Source organism: Chiroxiphia lanceolata, chromosome 9, assembly GCF_009829145.1.
Source record: "Chiroxiphia lanceolata isolate bChiLan1 chromosome 9, bChiLan1.pri, whole genome shotgun sequence".
In the NCBI taxonomy this organism is placed as follows: domain Eukaryota; kingdom Metazoa; phylum Chordata; class Aves; order Passeriformes; family Pipridae; genus Chiroxiphia; species Chiroxiphia lanceolata.
This window is the reverse complement of record NC_045645.1, coordinates 26,483,384-26,508,454: the sequence shown is the minus strand read 5'-3', so window position 1 is coordinate 26,508,454 and position 25,071 is coordinate 26,483,384. Positions and strand designations below refer to the sequence as shown.

At 49.3% G+C, this 25,071-nt stretch overlaps 1 protein-coding gene across 7 annotated transcripts in view; it reads right to left on the bottom strand.

Moving 5' to 3' along the window:
* The window catches only part of RGS8 (regulator of G protein signaling 8), a 29,574-nt gene extending 9,868 nt beyond the window's left edge, over positions 1–19,706 (bottom strand). Inside the window, exons 1-5 of one of the 7 annotated variants that reach the window (XM_032696567.1) lie at positions 13,178–13,220; positions 12,851–12,909; positions 10,815–11,353; positions 8,821–8,922; positions 7,834–7,898 (exon numbers count right to left, since the gene is read on the bottom strand). In XM_032696567.1, coding sequence (XP_032552458.1) covers positions 7,834–7,898; positions 8,821–8,922; positions 10,815–10,840 — 193 coding nt within the window. In that variant the 5' untranslated portion in view covers positions 10,841–11,353; positions 12,851–12,909; positions 13,178–13,220. Of the gene's footprint in view, positions 1–7,833; positions 7,899–8,820; positions 8,923–10,814; positions 11,354–12,850; positions 12,959–13,177; positions 13,312–19,569 lie in introns of those variants that run through there. The other 6 variants (XM_032696562.1, XM_032696561.1, XM_032696566.1 and 3 more) reach the window with 6 other exon arrangements.
* Between the last annotated feature and the right edge of the window lie 5,365 nt (positions 19,707–25,071).

Here is a 25,071-nt window from a genome sequence, read left to right as displayed (position 1 = left end):
GCCATCTCACAGGATCCATCACAAACTCCCTTACAGCTTTGTCCTTGTTTTCTTGTCTGTACCGGGTAGGTGAGGAGAAACAGCAATCACAGAATCCTACAAGGCTTTGGGTTGGAAAGGACCTTAAATATCATCTAGTTCCAACTCCCCCTGCCAAGGAGAGTGAAATGTTCTTTATATTGATAGTGCCAGCCAAGAACTGTGCACCTGACTACAGATAGTACAAACATTTAGTAGTAAGCCAAAGAATTTACCACAGATCTATAAATGGCTACAAAAAAAGCAGACACAGCCTATAACTTGTGGGAATTGTTTTCTCACACTCTTGCTACATACAAATCAAATCATAGAATCACAGAATCACAGAATAGTTTGGGTTGGAAGGGACCTTTAAGATCATCTTGTTCCAACCCCCTGCCATGGACAGGGACACCTTCCACTGGACCAGGGCTTCCAACCTGGCCTTGAACACTTCCAGGGATGGGGCAGCCACAGCTTCTCTAGGCAATCTGTGCCAGTCCCTCACCACTCTCTTGGGGAAGAATTTCGTACTAATAGCTAATCTAAACCTACTCTCTGTCAGTTTGAAGCCATCCCCTCTTGTTCTGTCGCTCCATGCCCTTGTAAAAAGTCCCTCTTCATCTTTCTTCCCAGCAGGGCTGCTCTTGGTCTGTTCGTTCCCAGCCTGTATTGATAGTAGGAGTTGCCCTGACCCAGGTGCAGCATGTTGCACTTGGTCTTACTAAACCTCATGAGATTTCCATGGGCCCATTTCTCAAGCTTGTCCGGATCCCTCTGGATAATCCTAAAATCTTTCAACAGGCTATTCAGATAGTTCCTTCTATATGCTGTATGTGCTATCTATATACTATATATACATATATGTTATAGATCTTTAGCAATGTAACACTACCCTGTTTCTCCCCTCAGTATCCTAATCTTATTCCTGCTTCTCTTGTTTCTGGTAATCATTTAGGACATGGAGATATTTTTCAGCTCCTGCTGAAGCCTCAAGCCCTAAGAAATGGCCCTGGGTATTGGGCAGCAACAGACAATCCTATTTCTGGCTGCATGTCAGTCAGCAGAGACTGCCTAAGTTCTCAAAGGGAAAGGCAGAAGTGCCTTTGGTCCTATGTGCCAGCCAAGACCAAATTAGAGGCTAAACCCCTCTGTTCTGGGTTTCTCAAAGCTCCTTCAACAATGGGCTCTGTGCAGTAACTGCTCCATCATCAGTCTGGGATCGGCAACAAAAATGGATACATCTCAGCTGTGCTTCCTCCTTCTGTCAGCCCCAGATATAGCTGTATTATTCCAACTCATCCTGACACTTCTTAATTAAAGGACTTTTAGGAGAAGATCAAGGTTTTACACTGCTACAGTGAACAAAACCAGAGCTCTTGTCCACAAGCACTGCAGAGCAAATAACAGTGCAAATTGTGGGTCCAAGCCTGGGGTGACAATAAGATGACATCAGCCCCGAGAAGTAGAGCAGAGTGCCAAAGGCATCTCCAGGAACAAGGCACCTGTCAGGACCATGCTGCCCATGGCTGCTTTGAGCACCTCCGTGGGTAGATAAATATGGTGAAGGAGAGGGATGTTTTAGGGCTGCTCCTCTTCCTGAAATCTGGGACACAGAAACACTTTCCAAAACCTGTGTCCCCCTTAGTGCCTATACAGTTCACAGGTCCTGGGAGCAAGTGGAGGACTGGAGAATAGAGCAGGGAGTCTTTGCAGGAGGGAAAGGAGAGGATGTAACGGCAGACTGACAGGTTCCAGAATGAAGAAAATAAAAAAGGGAGAAAGTTACAGTTGCTCAAGATCTGTGTCATTTTATATATCCTCAGCTCCTAGGGTGCTTGACATTAAATATTCCAGCACGCAAGCACACTTCTATGACTAGGCAGTCTCTGCTGTGTGTCCCTGCGGAGATCTTGCTCCCCTGGCTTTCCCCCCCCCCCCCTTTTTTCCTGTACAACAGCTCCAGCGTCCCACCACTGACAGAGAATAATTTTCAGGAATAGGAGCGTTGCATCGAAGTATCAGCTCTGCAAAATATCATCTCTGACAAATATAATATCAGAAAAATGTAATATCTGAAAAGTATCTGAAAAACGTAATAGCTGGGAAATATAATTTCTGCCGAAGGAAAGGAATATCATGATTGACAAGGAGAGAAAGGCGTTTGCTTCAGCCCTGCCCCGGAGAGCAGTCGCAGAAGGTGTCCCCTGGGACCAGGAGGTTTCCATGTGCTCTGCCTCCTGCTCTCATGTCAATCAACTCCTTTTTATCTTGAAGTAAGTTTAGACAGCGAATGGATAAATAATAGTGTCTGGCTGTTCTCTGCTTTTTCATATGTTCCTGTCGTGCACTCCTCACAGCTTTTGAGGAGCTGGAAGTGATGAGGTTGAACCTGTGAGGACCTTGCAGAGGAGGCTCTGGATGCTGGAGAGGTCATCCTTGACTCCAGGATGCCTTGGCTTTCATCTTTAGTCCTTGACTGCCTGCCAGCACTTACAGCCTGACAGCCAGGTTTGGAGATGGGAGCCCAGAGGACTGGTTGGTAAATCACTGCCCACAAGTATATCATGGAATAATGACAAATCTGACTGAAAGGGCAGGAGGACAATTAGGCGTGGGGACTGCTACCACCTGAGCTGGAATTTGGCCTGGATGTTTACTTTAACCTCCTCCTGCACAGTGAAAGCTCTCCAGAAAGGGTCACTCATGAATGATCAGCATTTCAAAGCTCATCCTGTGCAACTGAACAGCTTTTTGCTAGGGCTACCAGGACTGGATTGGAGTGTGGTATGAGCAGGAGAGCATCACTTCCTGAAATAACCTGGAATGTGATTCCAAAGGGATGCTTTATACAGAGAGCACAGAAATTAAAAGCAGTATTAGAAGTCTTCAGATGCAGCAGCACAAGATATCCCTAACACATTGCCTAAAGGCATGGCCATTCAAGAGGACAGGATGTGCTGGGTAGAGATGCACAGCCCTTCTAGACAACTACTGGGCAATTATTCAGGAATTTGGTTCAAGCCAAAGGATTTGCTTGAAGCCAAAGGAGGAGATCAGTACTGATGGATCAGATAAGTTGAAGGTGAAGAAACGGAGCTCTTTACTGAGTCTCAAGAGTCTGAGAGAGAAGCCAAAGGCATCTGAGTTTTCACTTTTGCAGTGTAAAAGCAAGCTTCAAAATGCCCTGTTCTCCATTCAAACAGACTGAGGAACATGCAAGAGGATTGCCAGGAAGGATTGTGCAAGTGCTCACACATTACCCCATCCCAAGACCTTGCAGGTCACCTGTGAATCAGACAGTGACAGGAATTTGTGTTTTATAAATGGGCAGTGCCAGGCAGCTTGATGGCCATGTGAGGACAGGGACTCAGGAGCTCCTAAAATCCTGTTCAGACATTGCTCTTCAGGACACAGGGAATGAATCCTTTCCAGCAAGAAGGGCTGTGGAGGAAAGGACTGAAGTGGCCAGCAGGAATCATAAGGCAGGTCTTAACTAAGGCAAGCCTCAGCAGCGTGAGGAAGGGCTGAGATTAGTGGCCTAAATCACTCAGGCAGGGAGGCTTAATAACCACGCACCTGCCACTGTCGGAGTAAGAAAGCAATCAACAATCATTAATTTAATGCCCACATTTCACTCCATCAGCAGACTTCGTGTAGGGAGTAAAGGTAGAGTCCCTGTGGCTGCTGGGTGAACGGATTAGCTCCATGGAGCATGTTGGGTCCAGGGCTGGAGAGACAAGGTCGCACACGTACGTGCTCTCGCTGCTGCTGAGCAGTGCTTCGTTTAATCTTAGCTGCCTGTCACCAGCACAATGTTAATGCTAATGCTGTTCTGGCTTAGAAAGAACTAGAGTAGGTTGGGATATTCCTGTGCTGTGTAGGAAGAGGAGGAATGTGTAGACAACAGAAGGAGGAGAACAACAATAAAGTTTGGGCAGAAGAGCACAGAGATCACAAGAAAATCTGGAGGGGGGGGGGGGAATTCACCCCTAAGGTAAAAGTGGAAATTCAATGCAAAGGTTGTCGGTGTCAGACGGTTCGTTGAAAAGTGAATAAGGGTTGAGGACAGACTGTCCTGCTGGATTCTGGACAAAGGACAAGCCATGTGTCCAGCCCTGCGAGGGATGCAGAATGAGACATGCTATGGCTTGTGTTTCCCTCCAGCAGCCTGTCAAAAGAAATCGTCATCTGGCTGACCAGGCTGTACCTCCTGGGCATGGGTACAGAGGGGGGATTACTCCTCAGTTACTCACACGCATGCACACACACTCTGGGGACCCCGCTGAGCTCCTCTTCCCTGGGAGCCATCGCTCTGGCACAAAACAGGGAAAGATGCCAAAATCTAGCATTTTAAAGCTTAAAGCCACTGCTTTTGCTCCCTGGGCACCCAAGGAAACACGCTGCATGCAATCTGCCTCTTACTCTCTCAATTCCCTGAGAAGAGTAGGATCAGACTCCTCTCTCCTGTTGCTTGCTCAGAAGCCCTGACCCCAGGGAACAATGCTGCGCTGTGCTTGCGTCTGGTAGTGAGCTCAGACAAGGCTCCTGATGTAAAAAAGGTCTGGCTGACCCCAGGGTTTCAAGTTGATTTGCTTTACCCATTAGCAAAAGCAATTAGGATATCATTGCACTGACCTATCCATCTGGGGCTGTCAGTGAAACGGAGCTGTGCTGCATCCCACTGCTCAGCACTGCTTACTCCAGGAGGGATGAGGGATGCTGGATCCCAGTGCCAGTGCAAAAGGTAGGTCGGGGTGCAACAGGGAGAGCCTTCCTGCCTTTCCTACTCACAATCTCTTGCAAATGTCAACACAAATTACCCTTTATATGACTGGGGAATTAATCCAAATCAGACCACTCTATGCAGAGGGGCATTACCCAGCCTGGGAATCTCTGCAGAAAAGCTACTGCTTCAAATCCCAGGGTTTTTCAATCCAAGGTGCCTCAAGACAGCAGCAGGTCAGGATCAAACATTATCTACACAGAACATCCATTAAAACAATGCGGGGAGAGAGAAACAGGGAGCTCCACGGGGCCATCACACTTCAAGAGATATTTGGCAAAAGTGAGCATAAAATCACAGAATGGTTTGGGTTGGAAGGGACCTTAAAGATTATCTAATTCCAGCTCCCCTGCCATGGGCAGGGACATCTTCCACTAGACCAGGTTGCTCAAACCCCCACCCAGCCTGACATAATGACACTCTCTGTAGAGTCTGTATAATGCATGACACCTATTCAGGTCACTTCCATTTAGAAACCTTTTGGAGACTCATGAAAGTAAGAAGGGGAAGAAGTGGTGCCTGCTCTGAATACGAGGGCAGCCTGCTCACCTTGGCATTTTGGAGAGTCTTTTAGGGAGCTCTGAACCACTTTCTTGCTCCTTGGAGCTATTTTTCCACCTGTCCAACCCCTTGCAATATTGCCCACAACGTCTGCCCCGTTTTCAGCTGCCACATCCAGCTCCTGAGTCCTGCTTGAGAAGTCCAGGGTTTATTTTCCCCAAAGAACAGGAGGGCTGGAAGGGACCCAAAACCTCCGTAACTGCAGCAGAAAGCACCACACAACCCCCTGAAATCAGCATCACAATCTCCTTTCCAAAATAAATGAACTGTCCATCTAGTGAAGACAGAGTTTATGACAGATGTGTCAGGCAGAAGTGATCTACCTGCAGATGCTGTGAGCCTCGGGGGAAATTCTCCCTGAGCCCAGCTGGTGCTCAGCCCATGCCCCCAAGCATGAATTTTCCCTGGCTAATATTGTTCACCTGAGCAGTCACAGGGAAATTAGGAGACAGTTCTGTCCTTTTCTTGGCACTGAAAACAGAATATTATCTGGCAGCTTCACTACAGGCAGATGCCAGCAGGCCAGGCACTGCTTTTTTTTACTCCCAAATTTTGGCAGATAAGGCATGAGGCTCCCTTACCTGTCTAATATCAGCACGTCTCTAACAGCAAAAATGCAACTCATACAATATAATTAATTTTTTGAATATATGTTCTTCTCTGCTTTAAACCACTGTAACTAAAACAACCTTTCTGTTGCAACAGAGCTTTTTGTATTTGCATCATTATAACCCTTGGTTGCCAGGCTGGCAATTCCAGAAGCTTCAGGTGCAGAGCAGTTATAATATATTCCCTTAGAAAGTAGTTTATTAAACAACAAATTTCTTTGTCACCAATCACCAGGCAATGTCACTGTGACTGCAGATAAAAAAAGATTAATTTAAATTTTAAAGATCACCTTCTGTTGCTATTAGGAACTGAATATTTTTCATTAGTGCCAGAGAGTTATCAGAATTACTTTCCGTTCTAGAGACAGGAAAAATCCTGATAATTCATTTATCACTCTATAAGCCTAATTTATTAATAAAACCAGACACTCTCAGGGAAGCTGTTGGACAAAATAATTGAACTAAGGTTTGATTCAGCATCTGCAGTAGTCACCCAAAGAGGGAATGATCTGTATAATGTCAGGGCATAGATGGGTAAATTTGCTGGGTTTTGTAACCAAGGCATTTTTGCTGCAGTCTGTATCTAATAAGGAGAATTTCAAGTTTTACATTGGTGAGGGAGGAGCAGGGACTCAAGTTCAGGATGGTAACAGTGATGTGCATATCCTGTCCTCCTCCTCTTCATCCCCCAGGCATCCCATAGTCTCTTTAGTGCATTTTTCCCCTTCTTGTTCTGAATTTCCACAAAAGAAAGGTTCCCTCTTAGCCATACTCAGCTATACCATATATTTTTTTTCCTATTGGCTGCAAGAGCAATGATCTCAACTAGATACTGCTGCTAAAATTATATACTGTTTTTTCTGCCTTGGTCAGCCAGCCTGTTCAAAGTTGTCACTTAATTCCCTGCCAAAACTGTTGTCAACGCAGTAGAAATCCAGCAAAATTACACTTTACTTAATAATATAATTCTACACTTACATTTTAAAATGTAAGTGCAGAAAAACCTGAATCTCTAAGCAAGCCAGACAGCTCCTTATTGCAATGAAACAGTTCACCGCCCACGTTGACTTTTCCCCAACCTTGTCTCACTTGGGTTTTATTCTCCAGTAGAAACACATGGATGAGCCCATACTGTGAACTTCTCTTTCTTGTTTATAATTTCTCAGCATGAAAATGCTGGCAAAGCAGAATCATATTTGCTGAACAGAACTGATACAATTGATCTGTTGAACAGAGCGAGGTGGGCTGATGATAGGCTGGCGTGAGTTTTCTGGATGGGAAATTTTCGGGTCTGCATTGATAACTGTAAATTAGATTCTGCTCAGGGCGACCACGGATGATTTCTCTGCAGCAGAGCGAGTTGTTCAAGGTTACTGAAGCAGGCAGGGTGTTTGTGTCGTGGTGCTCCCAGCAAAGGCTGCACCTGCACACAGCTCAGAGAGCAGCTGCAGGGAGAGGGGAACAAAGTGGAGTCGTGGATCTCGGGGGGATTTAGTGAGCTGCGAACCTGCTGTGCGCCTGGGTGGAAAGGCTGCACCCAGAGGCACGTGCTGAAGGATGATCTGCAGGGTTGCAGCCTCGGAGTCCTGCCTCCAGTACACCCCCAGGGGCTGGAGAAGGCTCGGGCTGATGACTTTAACTGTTGTGGGTTTCCAGGAAGTAGCAAAGACAAGAAGGAAACACACAAAAACCTCTTAAGCAGAGGGCAAGTCCTGCCTAGAAAGGATGGTGACCACTGGGTAGTGAGCAGGTGTCCAAGGCACCCTTCCCCTGCTATGCAACACATACTTTGCCCTAACTACAACAGGTATTAAGGGTACAGGAGGGAAAAAAAAAGTTTAGAATTTGATCTCTACTCACATTTATGGGACAAAAGGACGTCAAAAGAGTCTGCCCATCTTGTTGCTTCTTCTGTTGAGAGTCTTCTGTAAAAAAAGGAAGAGGCAAGTTGCAGACAACCCATGGCTGCTGATCCCCTCTGGAGCTGTTTGGTGAGGACACCAAGAAAGGCTGAAATTCTTCTCACCTATCTTTGGAGGTCTACAATGTACAGGTCTCCAGGTGAGCCAATGACCCTGGGTTTTCTTTAGAATCAGTGAGGAGATACTAAGGGACTTGCAGAGACTCAGCTCAGTTCATCTCACACCCCAAGGTAGGCAGGTAAAATAAGCCAGAAGAATCACACTCGAAAAGGGACCAATTTTCCCTTATTGACTCTAAGCAGAGGCCCAGGGAACAAGCTCAGGTGCAGACATTTACATTGTAAACGCCAAAAGTCAAGCAAAATGAAACCCACTGCTGCAGAAATGTTTATTTCTCTCGCTTGCCTTTCAGGGGAAGATTAGATCTTAGCTCAGGTATAAGCAGTGACTTGTGGTCAGATGAGTCCCATCCCAGTCATCTCAAATCAGGACTCTGGGTGGTCGGAAGCATCTGTACAGACTATCACCCAAATTTTGGCAGGGCTTCATAGCAAGGCTCAGATGAAGATGACTGACCTGAAATTGCAGGTCACCTCTTATACCAAGCCAACTACTCAGGCTTCGATTTGTGATGACAGAGGTGTAAATTACATCCTCAAGTAGGTGCAGACTGTCCCACGTACAGCAGTGGGGACTCTGCACATGTCCTGTCTCACAGGAGAACTCGTGTCAATGATCCAGGTATTTGCTGAGGCTGTTCCTGCTGTGTCAGTGCTGTTTTGTTGTCCTCCTTCCCCGTGGCTAAAAGAACTGGTCATAGCTTGTACAAAGTACAACAAAAGGAAGATGATACTGGAGGGGGGTGGTGGGCAGGGAGGGGAAGGACAGAGGTGGGGTTGGGGTGGGATGCTGCAGCTATACTCACTTCAAAGCCCGGTTGGGCTTGTCCGGAAGAATAGCTGTGAAATCATTATATGAGTCTGATTTGTGAGACAGGCAGCCCAGGCGAGTCCTCATCCCTCTGTTCCTGTGGTCGATGTGGGGGAGCAGGGATGTTAGCAGGGGAAAACCAAAGAAGATGATGATTATAAGTCTAGCCAGAGTGGCAAAAAAAAAACCAAACCAAACCCAGAAAAACCTCAGTGACACTGTGCCTCATCAGACCTGTGTCCTTGACTCCCTCATCCGTGGGAGTGACCCTGAGACATCTCCAGTAAGATGTCAGGCAGATGCCAAGGATGGACACAGCATCAGAGCAGCTGAAGGCTCACCCACACCAGTCATTCAGCTGCTCTGACTGGCAAAAAGGCTTTTAAAGGCTGCACACTTTGGGATGGTTTCTTGGAAAGTTCTGCTCTGGTCAGGTGTGGGAGGAGAGCAATGGGCAGCAATACAAGAAATCAGTCACCCTGCTCCAGAAGCACCAGAAACAGCACAAATACCAGGGCTGGAGGACAGGAGGGGGCTGGAGGAAGAAGAGTGGGAGTAAGACACCTGCAAGGTGAGCCTGTGCTGCAGAGCCATGAGTCCCTGGTCAGGATCGATCCCAAGCAGCTTCTTTAGGCTCAGGGTTACATAAGCAGGATAAAACTGCCTCTTTCCTGACACGCTTACCCAGGCAGAAAATGGCTTTATTGCTTTTTTTCCTCTGAATTTCAAACCAGCCCCAGAGCCTTCGATCCTCCACCAGCCCCTCGCGTCCTTGCCAGCCCCTTCCCGGGACAGCAGCCGCAGCATCCTTCATTACATAACCCCGGGATGGGGAGGAACACGAAGGGAGAGGCAAATGGAACACACACATGCATCCTACGGGACTGGCACCATCTCCTCTCCAAAACATACGGGGGCTGGTAGTGGGTTTACATGGGCTCTAGGAGAGCAGAGCCTGTGACTTGCCTCTCCAGCCCAAGGGCATCTCTTCTACCAGATTCCCTGGAAATCAAATCAGGCCACTCTCTCCTCCGGACCATGGGAGGAAGGTTTAGTGACTCAGTCTCCACTTCTCAGCTGTTGGACCTACTTTTGAGCTGCAGGAAGCCCTTCTCCAAGCCCAGCTGCCAAACAGATGCCGAATACTTTCTGTGGCTGCAGGAGTAAAGGATTTTTTCCCTTCCATATGTAATCCTTGCAGAACACTTCAGCACCAGTGCCTGAGCCAATCTGTAGCGCGCCTGTTTCCCCCTTCTCCTCCCGCCCTTCGGAGAGCTTCTATTATTGCACATTTTAATGTGATCTTAAAGCAAATTAAATGGTAATTAAATGCACCGAGTGTCTCCCTGGTGCAGCACAGGCAGCTCACAGCATTTAATAGGCACAAAAACCAGGAGATCTTCACTTGCAGGAATTGTTGCACAGCCTCCAACTATGGACCCACGGCCATGGGCCCGGGATGCTGCGCTCCATAAACCCCAGATATCAGCACAGAGAGTGTCACATTCCCAGCTGAGCATGCTGGACCTGCTGTGCTCAAACAGACACCGAGTCTCCTATGGCATCCTCCTGGTACCTTTCCTGATGCCTCCTACCCCCAACCTTTCTCTTCCCTGCTCTGTTTGCTCTAGCAAGCTCACGAATTTCCCAGCAAGAGGTGTGACACACATTACCGCAGTGCTGCTCAGAATTCCCTCTGATGCCTGAGATCAAGGGACTGCAGCAGGGAATCGGAGTGTATGGGGGGCAGAGACGCTGCGCCACGGGCAAGGAGTTTGTCTCTCATGGAACACCCTTCTCTTGGTGAGGACTTCCAAGACAGGACACAGGAGAAAGAGAGGGAAAGAAACTGGGTCCGCAGGAGATGGAGAGGCGAGGGAAGGGCAGGAGGGAAGAGGAGACGCTGCAAGAAGCTGAAGGGCTTGCTGGACAAGATAGACAGCGACAGGATGGGCAGGGGTGAGGGGTGCATTGTGTCTTTCCAGTTACCTCCGTGGGATCAGTAAGGCAGCCATTCAGGCATCCAGTTATGGTTAACCCTTTAACTGGCTGGCTTGGACCGCAGTCGGGGTTGTTTTGCAGGAGGCAGGAGTGCAGGAAGGAGGGATTTACTGTCTCATGTCCTGGCACTTAAAAATATATCAAAGGATCCTCTTTGCCAAAAACAAGGAGGGCCAGTTGTTCTCAACCCATTTGATCCTTGCCTCCTAGCGCGGAAGGTCAGTTTTTCAATGGAAGATGTTCAGAGTTGAGGGATGATCACAGAGGAGAGACAGCATTTCCTTCTAAGACCAGGACCGTGGGTTAAGTCCAGCTTCAGGTCTAAAGAGATTTGAGTTTGGCGTCACAGCTCACCACGGAGCAGCAGGAGTTGGCATTATTGCACTCATCATTCAACGCCTTTGAAGGTCTCTCCTCAATGGGCAGAGCTCCGGGCTGACCTTGCTAAGAAGGCCAAACTACCTCTTGTCCCTGTCCCTCCAGGTCATGGCTGGTGTTACTGGCCAGGCATCATGGAAAAGCTGGCACTGCAAATAAAATAACAGGAGGACTTCACGCATCTGCAGGTGCTGGTCCTTTCACCATCACAGGCTCAAGCACTCACACAAAAATGACTCAAGGCAAGTGACTCCTCTTTGGGGTGGTGGGAGCCTGTGGGGAACCACCAAAGAGATGCACAGCCTGCAAAGGGGGGGGAAGGAGGAAGGGAGAGAGGGAGACTGGGGATAGTGGGGTTTCCATAAGCCTTGGCACACAGCAACTGGTTGAACAAATCTCACAAAGAGTGAAGGTGAGATCCACCAGCCAGGACACCAAGGGGACAAGAGAGCAGGACTGCACAGTGAGCACAGGGTAAAGGTTTCTGACTTGTCAGGACAGGGCCAAGCTCCAGGTAACCTCCATGTCATGCCCTCTTGCCCACTGGGAACAACTGAGGAGGAGACAGAGGAACTGATGAGAGTGGGGAGGGTGTGCAAGGAGTCAGGACCCTGCTCTGCTGGGGCCTGGGGAGATCCCGGAGCTTGGGCTGCCCAACACAGCATCCCTCTTAAAACCCGATTACATTAAAAACGCACAAAGCCTCTTCCCACTAAATTAATGGAACTGGGATTGCACTACATGCCACTGAGTGCATTCCCTTAATCCCTACCCTGACCGGCTGCCTCGATGCGCTTTAACTGAAATCAATCCTTGTAATTCCTTAAGCCCCTTTAAATTTCCTCATTAACAGCCTCACCCGCGTGTGGGGCCACAGCACACAGCTTCCTAGAGTCCAGCAACCCTTGCTACTCTTTCCCACTGCTGCTCCAAATCGACAGCTGGAAGCAGAGCCGGGTGCCCTCTCCCTTGCAGCCTCCTTTAGCAGCCCGATTTTTGGGGTACTGTTATGAAACAGCCTTCTGCTCACCCCCACTCCCACCCACTCGCCAGCCCCCACAGCAACCACCTGCACTGCTGAGCAGCACCCAACTTCCCTGCAATCCCAAAGTCTGTCTGACTTCACAGATGCTGAGACCTACATTTCCCATGAAGGCAATCCCACTGCTCAGCTGACATACCCACGGATATTTCCTCTGATTGCAAATAAAGCCAGCGAGGTATTACTTTAAATTATAATCTGTGGTGTCTGGCACTGCAATAGGGGTCCTGGTGAGGGATTTTACCTCCCGCTCCATCATTCATCCTACCTCCCCCTCCTATGAAAGGACCCCGGTCAAGGAGAATTGCCAGTCTCATCATGGATGTGTTTTGGGGGTTTCTCCTTGGGAGACAGAAAGGGGGGGGTGTGATTAGGACATTCAGGTTGTCAAAACACCTGAGCAAAGATAAAGAAGCCATCCCAATAGAAAAAAAAAAATAGCAGCACAAAGGTTAAAAAAATAAAAACAACAAACCCAAACCGTGAAATCTCAGGGGCTTCAGGAGATTAAGAACATCCATCCGTTCACATGCAGAGAAAGCCAGGAAAAAAAACGAGCACAGAGGCATTGCGGACAGACGGACACAGAGATAAAGATACTCACTGCCTTTGACCTGTCCTCCCTGCCGGTGGGTCTGTGCCGACAGCGTGGTCAGAGAGGCTCTGGGGAGAGAGCAGAGCGTCTTCTTCAGAGACAGCCCCCTGCCCGGGGCGAGAGTCACACCTCGACACCCCTCCCCTCCCCACCTCTCTCCGGGCAGCAGCAGCAGCAGCAGGAGCAGCAGCCGCGCCGCTCAGAGCCGCTCTCCCATCCAGCCAAACCCTCCGGCAGCCCCAGCCCGGCTGCGCAGCCGGCTCGCAGCGCTCAGCAGCGGCTCTGCCGAGGAGCCCCCCGCATCCTCCCGCTCCGCCGCATCCCCGCCTCACCCACCTGGCAGCAGAGCCCCAGCCTGTCCCCCCGCGGGGATGGGGGCCCGCCGCGCACGGGCGGCGGATGCCAGAGGCTGGCGGGGAGCATCTGGGGGCGGGGAGGGGGGATGCCTGCCAGAGCGCTCGCTGTTGTCACCCTCGGTATGTCGGAAGAAAGCACCCGCCTGCATCGTTTTAATCGGCTCCTCAGAGGTTTCGGGGAGGTTGCCGCTCTCTCAGGTCGCAGATCACCAGGAGTTGCCACAGACAGAAGGGGTGGGAGAGTTTAATTAAGGAGCCCAGGTGTCATCAGGGCCAAATAAGATTTTGGCACAAGGCAAAGGAGGACTTTATTGCTGGGCATGGGATGACAGAAGGAAAAATCCACCTAGCAAGCCAGTGATGTGACAGACCCCTTGTCTCACCTGGTCTGTGCAGTCCTGCAACCTCCCTCAGCGCCCTCCACCCCACCCTATAAGTTCCAATCCCTTTTTTTTTCTCCTGCACCTGCCTCCATCCTCCAGGGGATGTGTGTGGGATGTCCAGTGCACCCCAGTGACTCTAACAACAACCTAACCCAGGGCACGGACACGGAGGGGGCTGCAGCACAGCCCCCCAGCTCTGGGCTCAGCTCCACCATTGGTGACAACATCTGGGTGTCACAAGGGCTGCCCAGGCACTGAGGGGGGGGTCACTGGCTCAATGGGAGCTCAAGCCATGGGATATCCATTGCTTTTTTGATCCTGATAAAGTTGACTGACTAAAAAAAAATAAAACTAAATTTTAAAAAAAGACTTCTGCAGTTAAATTAGCCTTTTTGCTGGAAATTTGTAGTCACCTTCCTCTCTGCTAAAACACTGCTGGCCTTGGCATCCTGGTGCTACAAGCAGGAAGCATGGCTTGAGGTAGCACTTTATCACCAGGCACCATCCCTGGGGAGAGGCAGAGTCCTGCAAAACCTCCTACAAAAACACAGGGATCAGCAGCACTGCAGCAATGGTCTCGGGTTGGATCAGCTTGGATCCCCTCCTTGACAGCTCAACGTGGCAAGGAAATATTATTTGCCTTGTTCTCAACCTCCCATGTCAAAACCCAGGTTGTTCCTGACTGGGATTAATCATGTCTCCAGTTATCAGAAGACAAGCACTGAAGAAATGCTATGGCTGGCAAAATCTCCTCTAAACCACAGTCAAAGGTTGAGGTTCGTCTTATGCCTCTGCTCCCACAGGCTGGTTTGCTCAAGTTAAATAACAGTCAGCTGCAGCCCTTGCCCCAAACCCAAGCCAAATTTAACACAACATCACCAAGGGTTTAACTTCTAACATGTCATTTTTGTTTTAATACATTATTTCCACGCTCCCAGGTTCTCTCTGGGCACCACAGGGTGTCACAAGTGACAATGTTTTCATAATACTTCCAGGACATCCCTCAGAGCTCATTTACACCACAGATATCGTGGGGTGGAGGAGGTCAGCAAAATGGTCAGTCAACAAAGCTCTGGATAATTCTGGTCCATTATTCAGATACTTTGATACTTTGCTGCAGTCCCAAACAGATCAAAAACTTTGATCCACTAATTCTGGATGGGATAGGTCAATGGATCACAAAAGTGCTCCCATTCCTCCCCCTGCTTTTACACCAGTTTTATATATTGCAGTCCCACAGCCATCACCAGTATGAGTCCCCCAAATTCCTATTTTTCTAGTATATCATTAGAACCTTTTTGTGACCTCAGTGAGATCCTGAGCAACATAAATGACTCTGAATGTCATCATTTTTTTCTTCTAAAAATCTCCTGGGGCAGGTGTGAGTTAATAGAGAACAAGAATAAGTGAACTGTTCTGACATAGGCACTATGGGAAATGTAATTAAATTGCAGATAAAGAGAATTATGGGGTTTTTATAGTGTAATATTTTAGAAAGCTTCTGAGCAGTAGGTTTATAGCAAATGCCTTCTAAAATAGCCCTCCTGCTTCTGACTACTCTGTAGCTTCTATTTAAATGCTTTTAATAAAAAAACCTCATTTTGATATTAGGCTTGAATCCCATCCAAAATTTTAAATCTCACCAAAAATTACTCCAAAGCAATTTCCTCCTGACCTGCTGACAGCAAACACACAAGCAGTGAACACGTGCAGCACTGGGAATGCTGGCTGTCCCTGGGGGGGAAGGAAGGGAATTTGCCACCATGTTCTCTGGACATTAATCTTCTCCCTCCCCAGGGTTCTTTTCACCCTCCCTATTGTTTTCAGTGCCTCCCCACCTATTCCATGTGTTTTGACCATTGATCATCACTCAAATGGTTTTTACCCAAAAACTTCTTCCAGACCAAACAGCTCCGCCAGCTTCAATTGATGCCCGTTTCTGCCACTCAAATGAGAGACATAATTATGTGGCCTGAAGACATCTCTACCTTCCAGCACAGCTGTCCTGACACATCCAGCAGGACCAGGAAGGCAGCTTTGGCTGGTGGTCATGTGGCTTTTGCCTCTCCAGGTACAGGGATGGCAATTCCTGGAGCTGGCAATCCTTCTCCAAGTTGGAAGATCAGAGGATGTCTACCCTGACTGGCTCATTTACTTGGCTGTGGGTTTGCCTCAAATAAACCCCTTCACCTTGACATTTAAGTAGACTTCTCCCTATCTTCTCACTCTTGTTCTGTGTCCTCAGGGGTCTGCTGCTGCTCTGGAATGCCATTATTTTTTTGTTTAACGAGACATCACGCTGAGCCTGCCGCTGTCGCTTCCACTTCTCATTTTCGACTTCGTAGCCTTGTCATATTTACAGTGATCCCTGCCACAAGGGCTTTGAGCTTCTTTGGGTTGTGTTTGCTCTTACTTTGCAACTTTTGTTGGGTCCGTGGCAGCGTCTCTCCTTTCTGGTGCAGTGCTGCAAGGAGCTCGTTCAAGGAGTGTGCTTTCACAACCTGCTAGTCCAAGAGGATTTTCTATAGTGCCAAGCAAACTATCCTGTTGCCTCTGAGATCTCTCCAGAAGATGCTCAGCAATCTGGTGAAATGGAAGGTGTCCCTGCCCATGACAGGGTCTTGGAACAAGATGAGCTTTAAAGTCCCTTCCAATCCAAACCATTCTGTAATTCCATGTAGGCTCTGTGACTGCAAATTGCTGGTTACACAAGGGCAGCTGCCTCCTACAGGAGTCCTGGCTTTGGGAATTCAAGTGGGCTGCATGCTGCAAACCTGCAAAGCCTGTCTTTAGCTTTAGCTCAATGACAAACCTGCAGCCACAGACCCCTTCTGCTGTATTCCAAGGGAGCTTTTACTGGAGAACTGGAAGGAACAACCACCCTTGACCTGGAGTGACACTGAGCAACTCTCTTGTGACATGAAGCGTCATTTGATCTCCTCCATGTTCATTCAGAATTTATCCAGAATCCAGACTGGTACCTATATTGGGCCCAACCCCAAGGGAATTCAAATCAGTAATTAATTTATCTTCAGAGCTTTCTGTTCTCCACCCCTGTTTGCACTTAAAGCTGGAAAGAAATCGTTAGTAACTGACAACCAACTCTGCTCACTGTGCCAAGGCTGCCTGATGGCTTGTCTGAGTGTCCAGCACAAGGTGACTTCCTTGGAAGGAAGGAATTAGGAGTTACACAGATCACTTGCTAAACTGCAAAACAAACCACACACTTCTCTCACTTGTGAAGAGCCATCAGAACAGATCCCCCTTTTAAAAAAGATCTCCAGTAGCACTGCAAAATATCCACGGATGCAGCTCAGAATGCTTTCAAGGGGTTGATTTATCCATTCACCTTAAACCTCAAATCATTCTCCACACCAGCCCAGGCTGAAGGAAATCCTGAAAGGTGAAATAAGGGGAGCTTGAGTTTCAGGTACAGGTGAGGAAATCAAGCAGCTGATATACTGGATGGGGGGTTGATCAAAGAAGCCACCTCACATGTGCTAACAAGGAGATAGGAGACACCCACCGAGTCAAACTCCCCTTGAAAATGAAAGAATACGTTTAAAAATAAAAATGAGTTACATAAAGTGTGATCTACGGTTCTGTCTCTGGCTTAGCTCGAGAGCATGGCAGCTATTTAAATTCTCTCCTGTGTCAATGATAGGAGTGTCTCCTGGACATGCTTGTGGCTCTCGGGCATCACGATTGCCGTGGCAGAACAGATGCTTCCACTGCGAGATGGCTCCTGGCCCCTGCCTGCACTCCACGCTCCCTCCCCTGTTCCTCCAGGCAGGTAGGACACAAAAAACCAACAGCAAAGCAGGGTGGGAGGCTCCAGGCTGAGAGGGGCAGACAGGAATCAAAGGGAAGAATTTCCCCTTTAAAGCACTTTATTGCAATTTCGTAATTGTTCTCTGAGGAACCACACTGCCATGCCCAGGAGCAGCTCCATGTAGAGAAGCGCGTCGTGCCTCTGCGTGTGCGTTGGAGAGGATGCTGTTAGTGTGGAGCAGGGAGGCAGAAAGGATTGGAGTTGACACAGAGCTGCTCTGTGCAGCCTTGGAGCCCTCCCAGCTCCCAGCGTCGCTGCTGCTGTCAATATGGCAGCGGCTGTAACGCAGGCAGTGTGTGCGGCTGGGAAGCCGAGACAGATCCACCCCAACAGACAGAGTTCCACAAGGATCCCCTGCCACAGATTCTCTGCCCCTCCTAGGTTTTGATTGAGATCTGATGCTCGGCACAGGCCAGGGAGCGAGGCTTGCTGAGGGATGAGGTTAATTTTCTGCTAAGAGATCATCCGAGGTGCTTGCTAGCAACCTGCATTTTGTGAGCTGAATACTGCAAACTAGCTGTTTGCTGAATGCTAAAAATCAGCCCTAAGACCTCAGGGTTGCGGTCCCAAATCCATTTATGATGGACAAGGTCTGTGCTGCTCTGCTCTTATCGCTGTTATTTCAAAGACTTGGGCTTACAGGGCATCCAGGTCCCACAGCAAGGATTTACTGGGGCTGTTAACCCTGCATGGATACACAATGTGGGACTGGCAGGTCAGTCCCACCACAGCAAAACACCTGAGCACGTGCTTCACTTTAAACACACAAGAAACTGAATGGGTATTTGTAGGATGAAATACAAACAGAGTTAGCCACAAGGGTGAGCTGGGATTTCTCTTTCATCTCTGGAGGCTGCTGCTCTAGCCTTAACTAAAATATAAATGAGGTGAGTGAGATGGGCTCATCCTCTTTCTGCAGCAGAGGGTGGTTCTTTCATAAAAATGTCTGCTGCTTCCAGCACTGATCCCTCCTCGGGAAACTGGCTGCAATCAGTGCCTGTGTCCTGCCGGGCTGGATAGAGATGCTCACTGAGCTCTGCCAACATCTGCACCAGTCAAGCCCTAAGGCCCGGGCAATGTCCCCAGAGCCGCATGGAAGGACAGCAGGGCAAGAGGCCAGGCTTGTCCCAGTGCTGCTTTGGAGGAGCCCGGGGCTTCAGGGGCAAGAGAAGGGCGGCACAACGGGAAAGAGAACGCTCAGCCCATTCATTATGCAACCTGTACGCTCCCCAGATGGGGGAATGCAATGGCATTCCACTGGGATGGGGTGCAGACGTAATCAGCCACAGGGAGAAGATGCCAACACAAGGGTCCCTTGTATTTGTTAGCTGTGCCAAACAACCAGCTCATTGCCCCCACCCATCAAAGAGCAAAGAGATGACCCTCACCGCTGCAGGGGTCTCCATGAGTTACAGCAGCCCTGCGGATGGGGCAGCAGGAAAATGAGCCCCCCCGGTTTAGCTCCCTGCTCTTCCCCCAAAGAGTGCACATGCCTCTACCATCTGCAAGTTTTCATTACAGTCTCAGCTCAATGCAGCTCTCTTGCCTCCAACACGGTCTCTTTTCGCTCCAATTAGTCTTATTTTTAACCAGCTCAGCCCCAGCATTCAGCCCGGGTGTTAGTCACAATGTCACAGATAGCCAAATATTCAAAAGAAACACAATCCACCATTTTAAAACCACAACAATAGCAAAGCAGGGGGGAAAAATGCAAAGATGGTGAAGATCTCAGAGGTGCAGGCACTAGCACAGGCTGATGTTTTCTCCCAGCATCAAAGGCCCAGCGCTAATCCCATTGCAACGGAGATCACCCCAGAACCAGTCCTGCTCCTCCATCAGCCCAGCCAGGGCTGGGCTGGGCTGAGTGTAAGAAACACGCTGCTCTTTCCCTGCCTGCTAATTACAAGCAGCGTCTGTGTCCCTTTGACCATTCATAAGACGCCACAGGAAGATTAATGCACGGGGAGAAGCGCTGCCCGTGCATTAATAGGGGTGACATCCGAGCAGCACCCTTCCCCTCCCGCCCTGCCTGCAGAGTCATTCTTTCCCGCAGGAAACTGGGGCAGGAGCAAGGAAAAATCCCTCCCCCAGGGGCTCGTGGCCAAGTGAAGGACCACGAGGCCTTTCATGACCCACCAAGGCCCTCCTAGCTCTTACCTGTCTTGCAGCTACGTGGCTTTTGGTGCTTGATGGACATGGCTGGTTGGGGCCCTGAGGAACAGTGTCTGCAGACTCCCGGTGCATCGGGGAGGGCGAGGGACCCAGCCTGGCCACAGTTATCTCCGCAGGAGCAGCAGCACTGTGCCACTTTTCCTGGCTCCCCAGCCCTGCATCTCGTGAAAAGAACAAGAGCTGGTGGAAGGAGGGGGGTTACGAAAGAGAGGGAAGGGGGAGAAGGGAGAGCGGGAGCGCGCTCTCGCAGATGCACACACACAGAGCAGACAGAGGCTTGTATAGGATGGCACTGCCTGACTTGCTCTCATTATTCCCGCAGGCTGGCTGCTGCCCATGGAGAACTCGCCAGCATCCGCTGCTGACCGGGGGCACGGTGGGGGAAAGGGACAGGGAAGAGATTAGGACCTCATGGACCATCGGAGCAAGGAAAACTACCGCCTGGGCACAGGGGACTTCGTTGTCTTTGTTTGCTTTTACCTGGAAGGGGAAGAGCTGTGCTAGGGGGCAGGAAGGGATCAGAGTGACAGAGTGTTCAGATTTTCATGGATCATTCCTTTCTTCCTTTGAACATAAAACGAATTCCCAAGCCCAGTCCTCTGAGGGATGGCACAGGGCTGGCCTGACCCAGGGCTTTTAAAGATGGCATTGCATCGAGACAGACAGAAAGTGGGTTGCACATACCCAAAGCACCAGCACAAAGCTCAGCCTCCCCCTCTCATTCCCATCGTCTGGGTTGTGCCAATACAGATCTAAAGGCCTGGCAGGGGTGTTGGAGGGGGTGGAAAGACACTCCAGCCATGACACCTCCCCTTTGGATGCTGTGAGGAAGCTGCATGCAGAGCTGCCAGCAGTCCCTGACACTGCTGATCTGCTGCAATGACAGACCCAAAACACAGGGATTCAGGCATCCAGCTGTAATCCTCCCCAAAGGGACACCAATTCCTCACTCCACAGGTTTTTACAATGTGCTGTTCTAAAGCATCACATGCTTAGAAGCGTGTACCCCTCTGGAAGGAAGCAAGAGCTTTGTGCCTAATGCCTTTTTCAGCTTTTTGAAAACTCTCACACCTCTTCCCCTCCTCTGTCCCAGTGCTTTACCACTCAGAGGGACTGGGTCACACCTGAGGGGCTCAGTTTGGTCAGAAGGATTAAAATAAAAGCCAAGTCAGAAAACCCCGAAACTCCCAGTCACCCTTCTATGGCAGCTCCCCACTCTAAGGTTTCCCACTGGTGTTTGCAGGCACATGGATCTCTAGCCACAGGGCTGCTGTTAATAGAAATCAATGGCTGGTGCATGGAATTACAATCACAGTTTCCAAGTCAATACCCTCCAAAGCAGTTAAGCTGAGAGTGCCAGGCCCGTCTCTGTCTCTAAGTGACTGTGTTCAATAACACACCTTTAAGACTCACCTGAGATCACACACACGTTTTTACAGTAGAGCAGGATAGGAGCAGTCCTACCGAGCCAAAATCCAGCACCCTGGCTGCCTGCCTGCTCCACTGGCCTCAGGACACTGGCACCCAGCTCCAGGAAATCTTCCCCCTCACGGGTCACTTTGCCAAGAGCTGTCAGAACGCATTTCAAGTCCCAACATTCCATCAGCCCTGCAACAGAAAAGGTCTCACTGTGGATCCATAGCTGTGGATGGCTTTTCCGCCTGCAGCAGCACGCACAAGGCCCAAGGGATGATCACTTCAGGACCTATAACCAGGTATCCCATCCTTATTCCCACCACAAGAGGAGCAGGAAGCTGAGGTTTGATGGTGTGTCAAGATCCCGATTGTTTTCCCACCGCAGAGAGAGCCCAGTGGTACTGTGGAGCTGGATCCCTTTAGGATGCTGAAGAAGGGAGCAATATCACTGCAAAGGGGGGTGTGGGCATCTCTCTCCCAGCACTCTGCATGGGCATTACTTACATCACTAATAAAGCTGCCCAGAGTCCCTGTGGATGCACGTCAGTTTTCTTACACCCCGGGGCCGGGAGATTTCCAAGTGACATCCATTCCCCATAGGGCTTTTTTAATGCAGATACACTGCAGTGCCATCTCCCAGCATGTCTGGGGGAGGCAGGCACGAACTGTCTTTGGGGAAAATAATACCCATATCAGTGTCCTCTGGGGAGTGAGGAGCCATCTGCTCCACGCCCCAAAGCAGGAAGCCAAACTTCCAGTCTCCAGGAAGGCAGACCCTCCAGCATCCTCGCAGTCATGAGGCTGGGGTCTGACATTCCCAGAGGGGAGAAAAACAGGATAAGGCACCTCAGGTGATTTGCAGCGTTGTGTCCAGGACTCACAAGGGGACACTGCCAGTGCCACTGTCCATCACTACTGTGAAGGCTTTGTAGGGACAGGGACAGCTTCTCCCCAGGTGATCCAGGATTTCCAGCTGCGTGTGAAAAATCAGGTTTGTTTTGTACACATGCAAAAGCCTAAACTTAGCGAGCAAGATGTTAATTTGCGAGGGGAAAATAGGCCATATTTATGTAACTGTGAAAAGCTGCAGAGAAGGCTACGGCTCCAATGGGAGAGGAGTGTGTGCTCCCAGCTAACGGCTTTGTCAAGAGCTCCAGCAACTGCATATTCATCGCCCCACACCCCAAAGAACCAGCTTTGAGGCCTTCCAGGCTAAGAATAGAGGTCTTGTTGTGTTTGCTGCTCCGCAGCCTGGGTTTTGTCTGGGATTAGAGGCACCAGGGTGTGGAAGCCCGGCTGAACGAGCACTGCAAACGGCAGCATCTCTGCCTGCCTGTGAGCAGGGCAGGGCTCCGGGCTCAGCAGGGATGGAGAGCACAGAATAAGGGGTGAATTCATCCACAGCCACACAGGACAGCATTAGTGCTGGCCCTCTGCTCACAGAGACGTCCCCCGTGGTGGATGGGGCACCCGCGAGACACGACTCCCTTGTGCACAAACAAAACCCGAGCATCTCTCCAAGCAGGCAGCTGGGGCAGTGCCATGGCTGAAATTAGCAGCTCATCCTGGCTGTGAAGCCTGATGGCTTGGATCCACCTTGGGAACCCCAGTCCCTGCAGGGACAGACAGCTTCCCGCTGGCCAGTGACATTTCTTTCCCCTTCCATTCACACACACATTCTCTGCCCTACTTAAACCAGGTCATGAATCCAGCAATCCCCAGCCTTGGAAATGGAAACCCCAGAGCTCGTCACTCCAGGGTTTTTCAGACATTCCACACTTAAGAGGTCTTTCAGCTCCAGAAATCATCATGTGGCAGTGCTGGCACTGGTGGGAAACAGCATGATACTGCTACTTGTCTGGCTTGGAATTTGTGACCCTGGGACACTGGGGAAGCCTTTTGTGGGCTAAACTGGGCTTGCAAATGGCAGCAAAGGCAAACTCACTCCTATGGGGAAACCAAGAGAAAAAAAGGACTGAATTGTGGATGATTCTGTGGCCTCTGGCTCCACTAGTCCCTGATCCTGGGGCCGTATTCCTGGACACTCGTCTGAAACCACCAAGGGATGAGACTTCCAGAAAGGATGCTGACCTGGGGATTTGAGTACCTGTAGCAGAGTGGAAGTCACAGGCAGCACTGAGCAAAGGCACTGACTGCAGACAGCTGTACTGGAACTTCTGTGTGTCTGAAGTCCAGCCTAGGAGGTGAAAGAAGACACCACATCACCAGGGACCAACAGACCAAAGGCTACAACCGATATTAGGTGTTGTTTTCAAATAAAAGGGGACAGAAATTAGTCTTTTGAAACATGCAAGGAAAACCTCTGCAAAACAGATTAATTTCCTGAGGGAAAGCATAGTCTCTGGAGAAGGTCTTTCTTGCTAAAACATCACATAACAGAGAAGTCTCTTGGGAAAGGACTCCTCAGATAACCTGTCTCTCTCCTAAAGTAAATGCCCATGGGAGCAACACTCTTGGCAAAGCGTTTCTGGAGAAAAAGATTTATAAAACCTGTTATTGATTCTGCATTTACCCTTGCTGCAGCAGCAACATACAGAGCTCAGAGGTGAGCCATCATCTTCCAGTGCTCCTTCCTAATCAGAACTGAGAAGGATATAACAACAGTCCTGCTGCTCTCTCATTTCCTCCAGCTGTAGCTCACGGATCACTCAAACCAACCCACTGTGAGCAGCAACTCCACAAAACATGTTCTGGAGTCACATTCTGGCTTTGTGGAGCACAACAACAGGGGACATCCCATCTGTTGCTGTTTGCTTAGCCCTTGCATTGCTGAACTAACATCTGGGAACACTGCTGAGCCTCTGCTTAAAGAGCAGTGCACTTTAAGAGACGTGTGTCTTTACCTTCTGTGGAAGATGGATTGACCTGAGCATCATTTGGCAAAGAACAAGAGGCCTGAGAACCAAGTTATCCCACTCCACTGCCCAGGCTGCTGCAATTAGATGCTCTCATGACACTGGCAACAATCCAGACACTTGGCCAAACACAGTCCAGCCACTTTGACCCTGAGAATTGGCTCCTATGCCTGGAAAGCCACATGCCAGCTCTGACTAAGCACCTGCAGATTAATTCATCTTTCAGATTTCTATCAGTGTAGCCCAGCAAAACCTAGAGCCATACTGTGAGCCAGCAGAAAGTCCCTTATAAATAGCCATGAGTTGGGAAGGTCTGAAAATTCTACAGGAAATGCTCATAGAGGCAGAAGACAGCAACTGAGCACCATTAAGAATCCACTGCAGGGAGCGTCAGAGACCAACCCTTCTGCTCCTGGCAATGCCTACAAAGCCAGCAAAGACTCTGGAAGTCTTAGGGAAAGGAAGGCAGAAGCATTCTAATGCCAGGCCATGCAGCTTGTACTGTGTGTTAATGCCATAAAACTGTATTTATTAGCCAAATTGTGCATATCCTGCTTACATAAGGACCCCTTATGCATGACTCAAGACGTCCAAACAAGGTGACATACTGAGAGAGGGTTATATTTCAGGATTTTCCATCACCTGCCTTTGCGCAGACACTGTTTTCCTGGCATAGGCAGATGAGATGTTCCTGAGTCCCCACAGCTGCAGGGACAAGTGAAGCTGCTCCAGATGATTCTGAGCTCAGACTGACTACAAAGGCAGCATGGGTGCAAGTCCTAGGAGTCCTGTGGACTTCAGGCAATACCCACAATATGCAAAGGTACTAATGTAAAGAGCCTCTCTGCTTTTAAAAAATCTTGTATTGGGAACACGATCATCCTCTGGGACTGTGAGGTTAAAACTGAGAGAAATATACAATGAGATTGAGGGAAAAAAAGGATAGACTTTCACAACTACCTGAATATCAGTATCTCTCCCTCTTGGAAAACACTGACACCTGCTAAAGAAGATGGAGTGCTCACATCTAAAACAGTCACAACACACAGGCATAACAGGTCAGCTCAGCATGGGCCAGGAATTGAGCTTTAGGGCAGAAAGAAGAGAACCCGATTTATTCACCCCATCAGCTCTCTCACATCAGTCTCTGACTTCCCTGCTCACAGACAGGAGGAAGCAGCTTTTCTGCATCAAA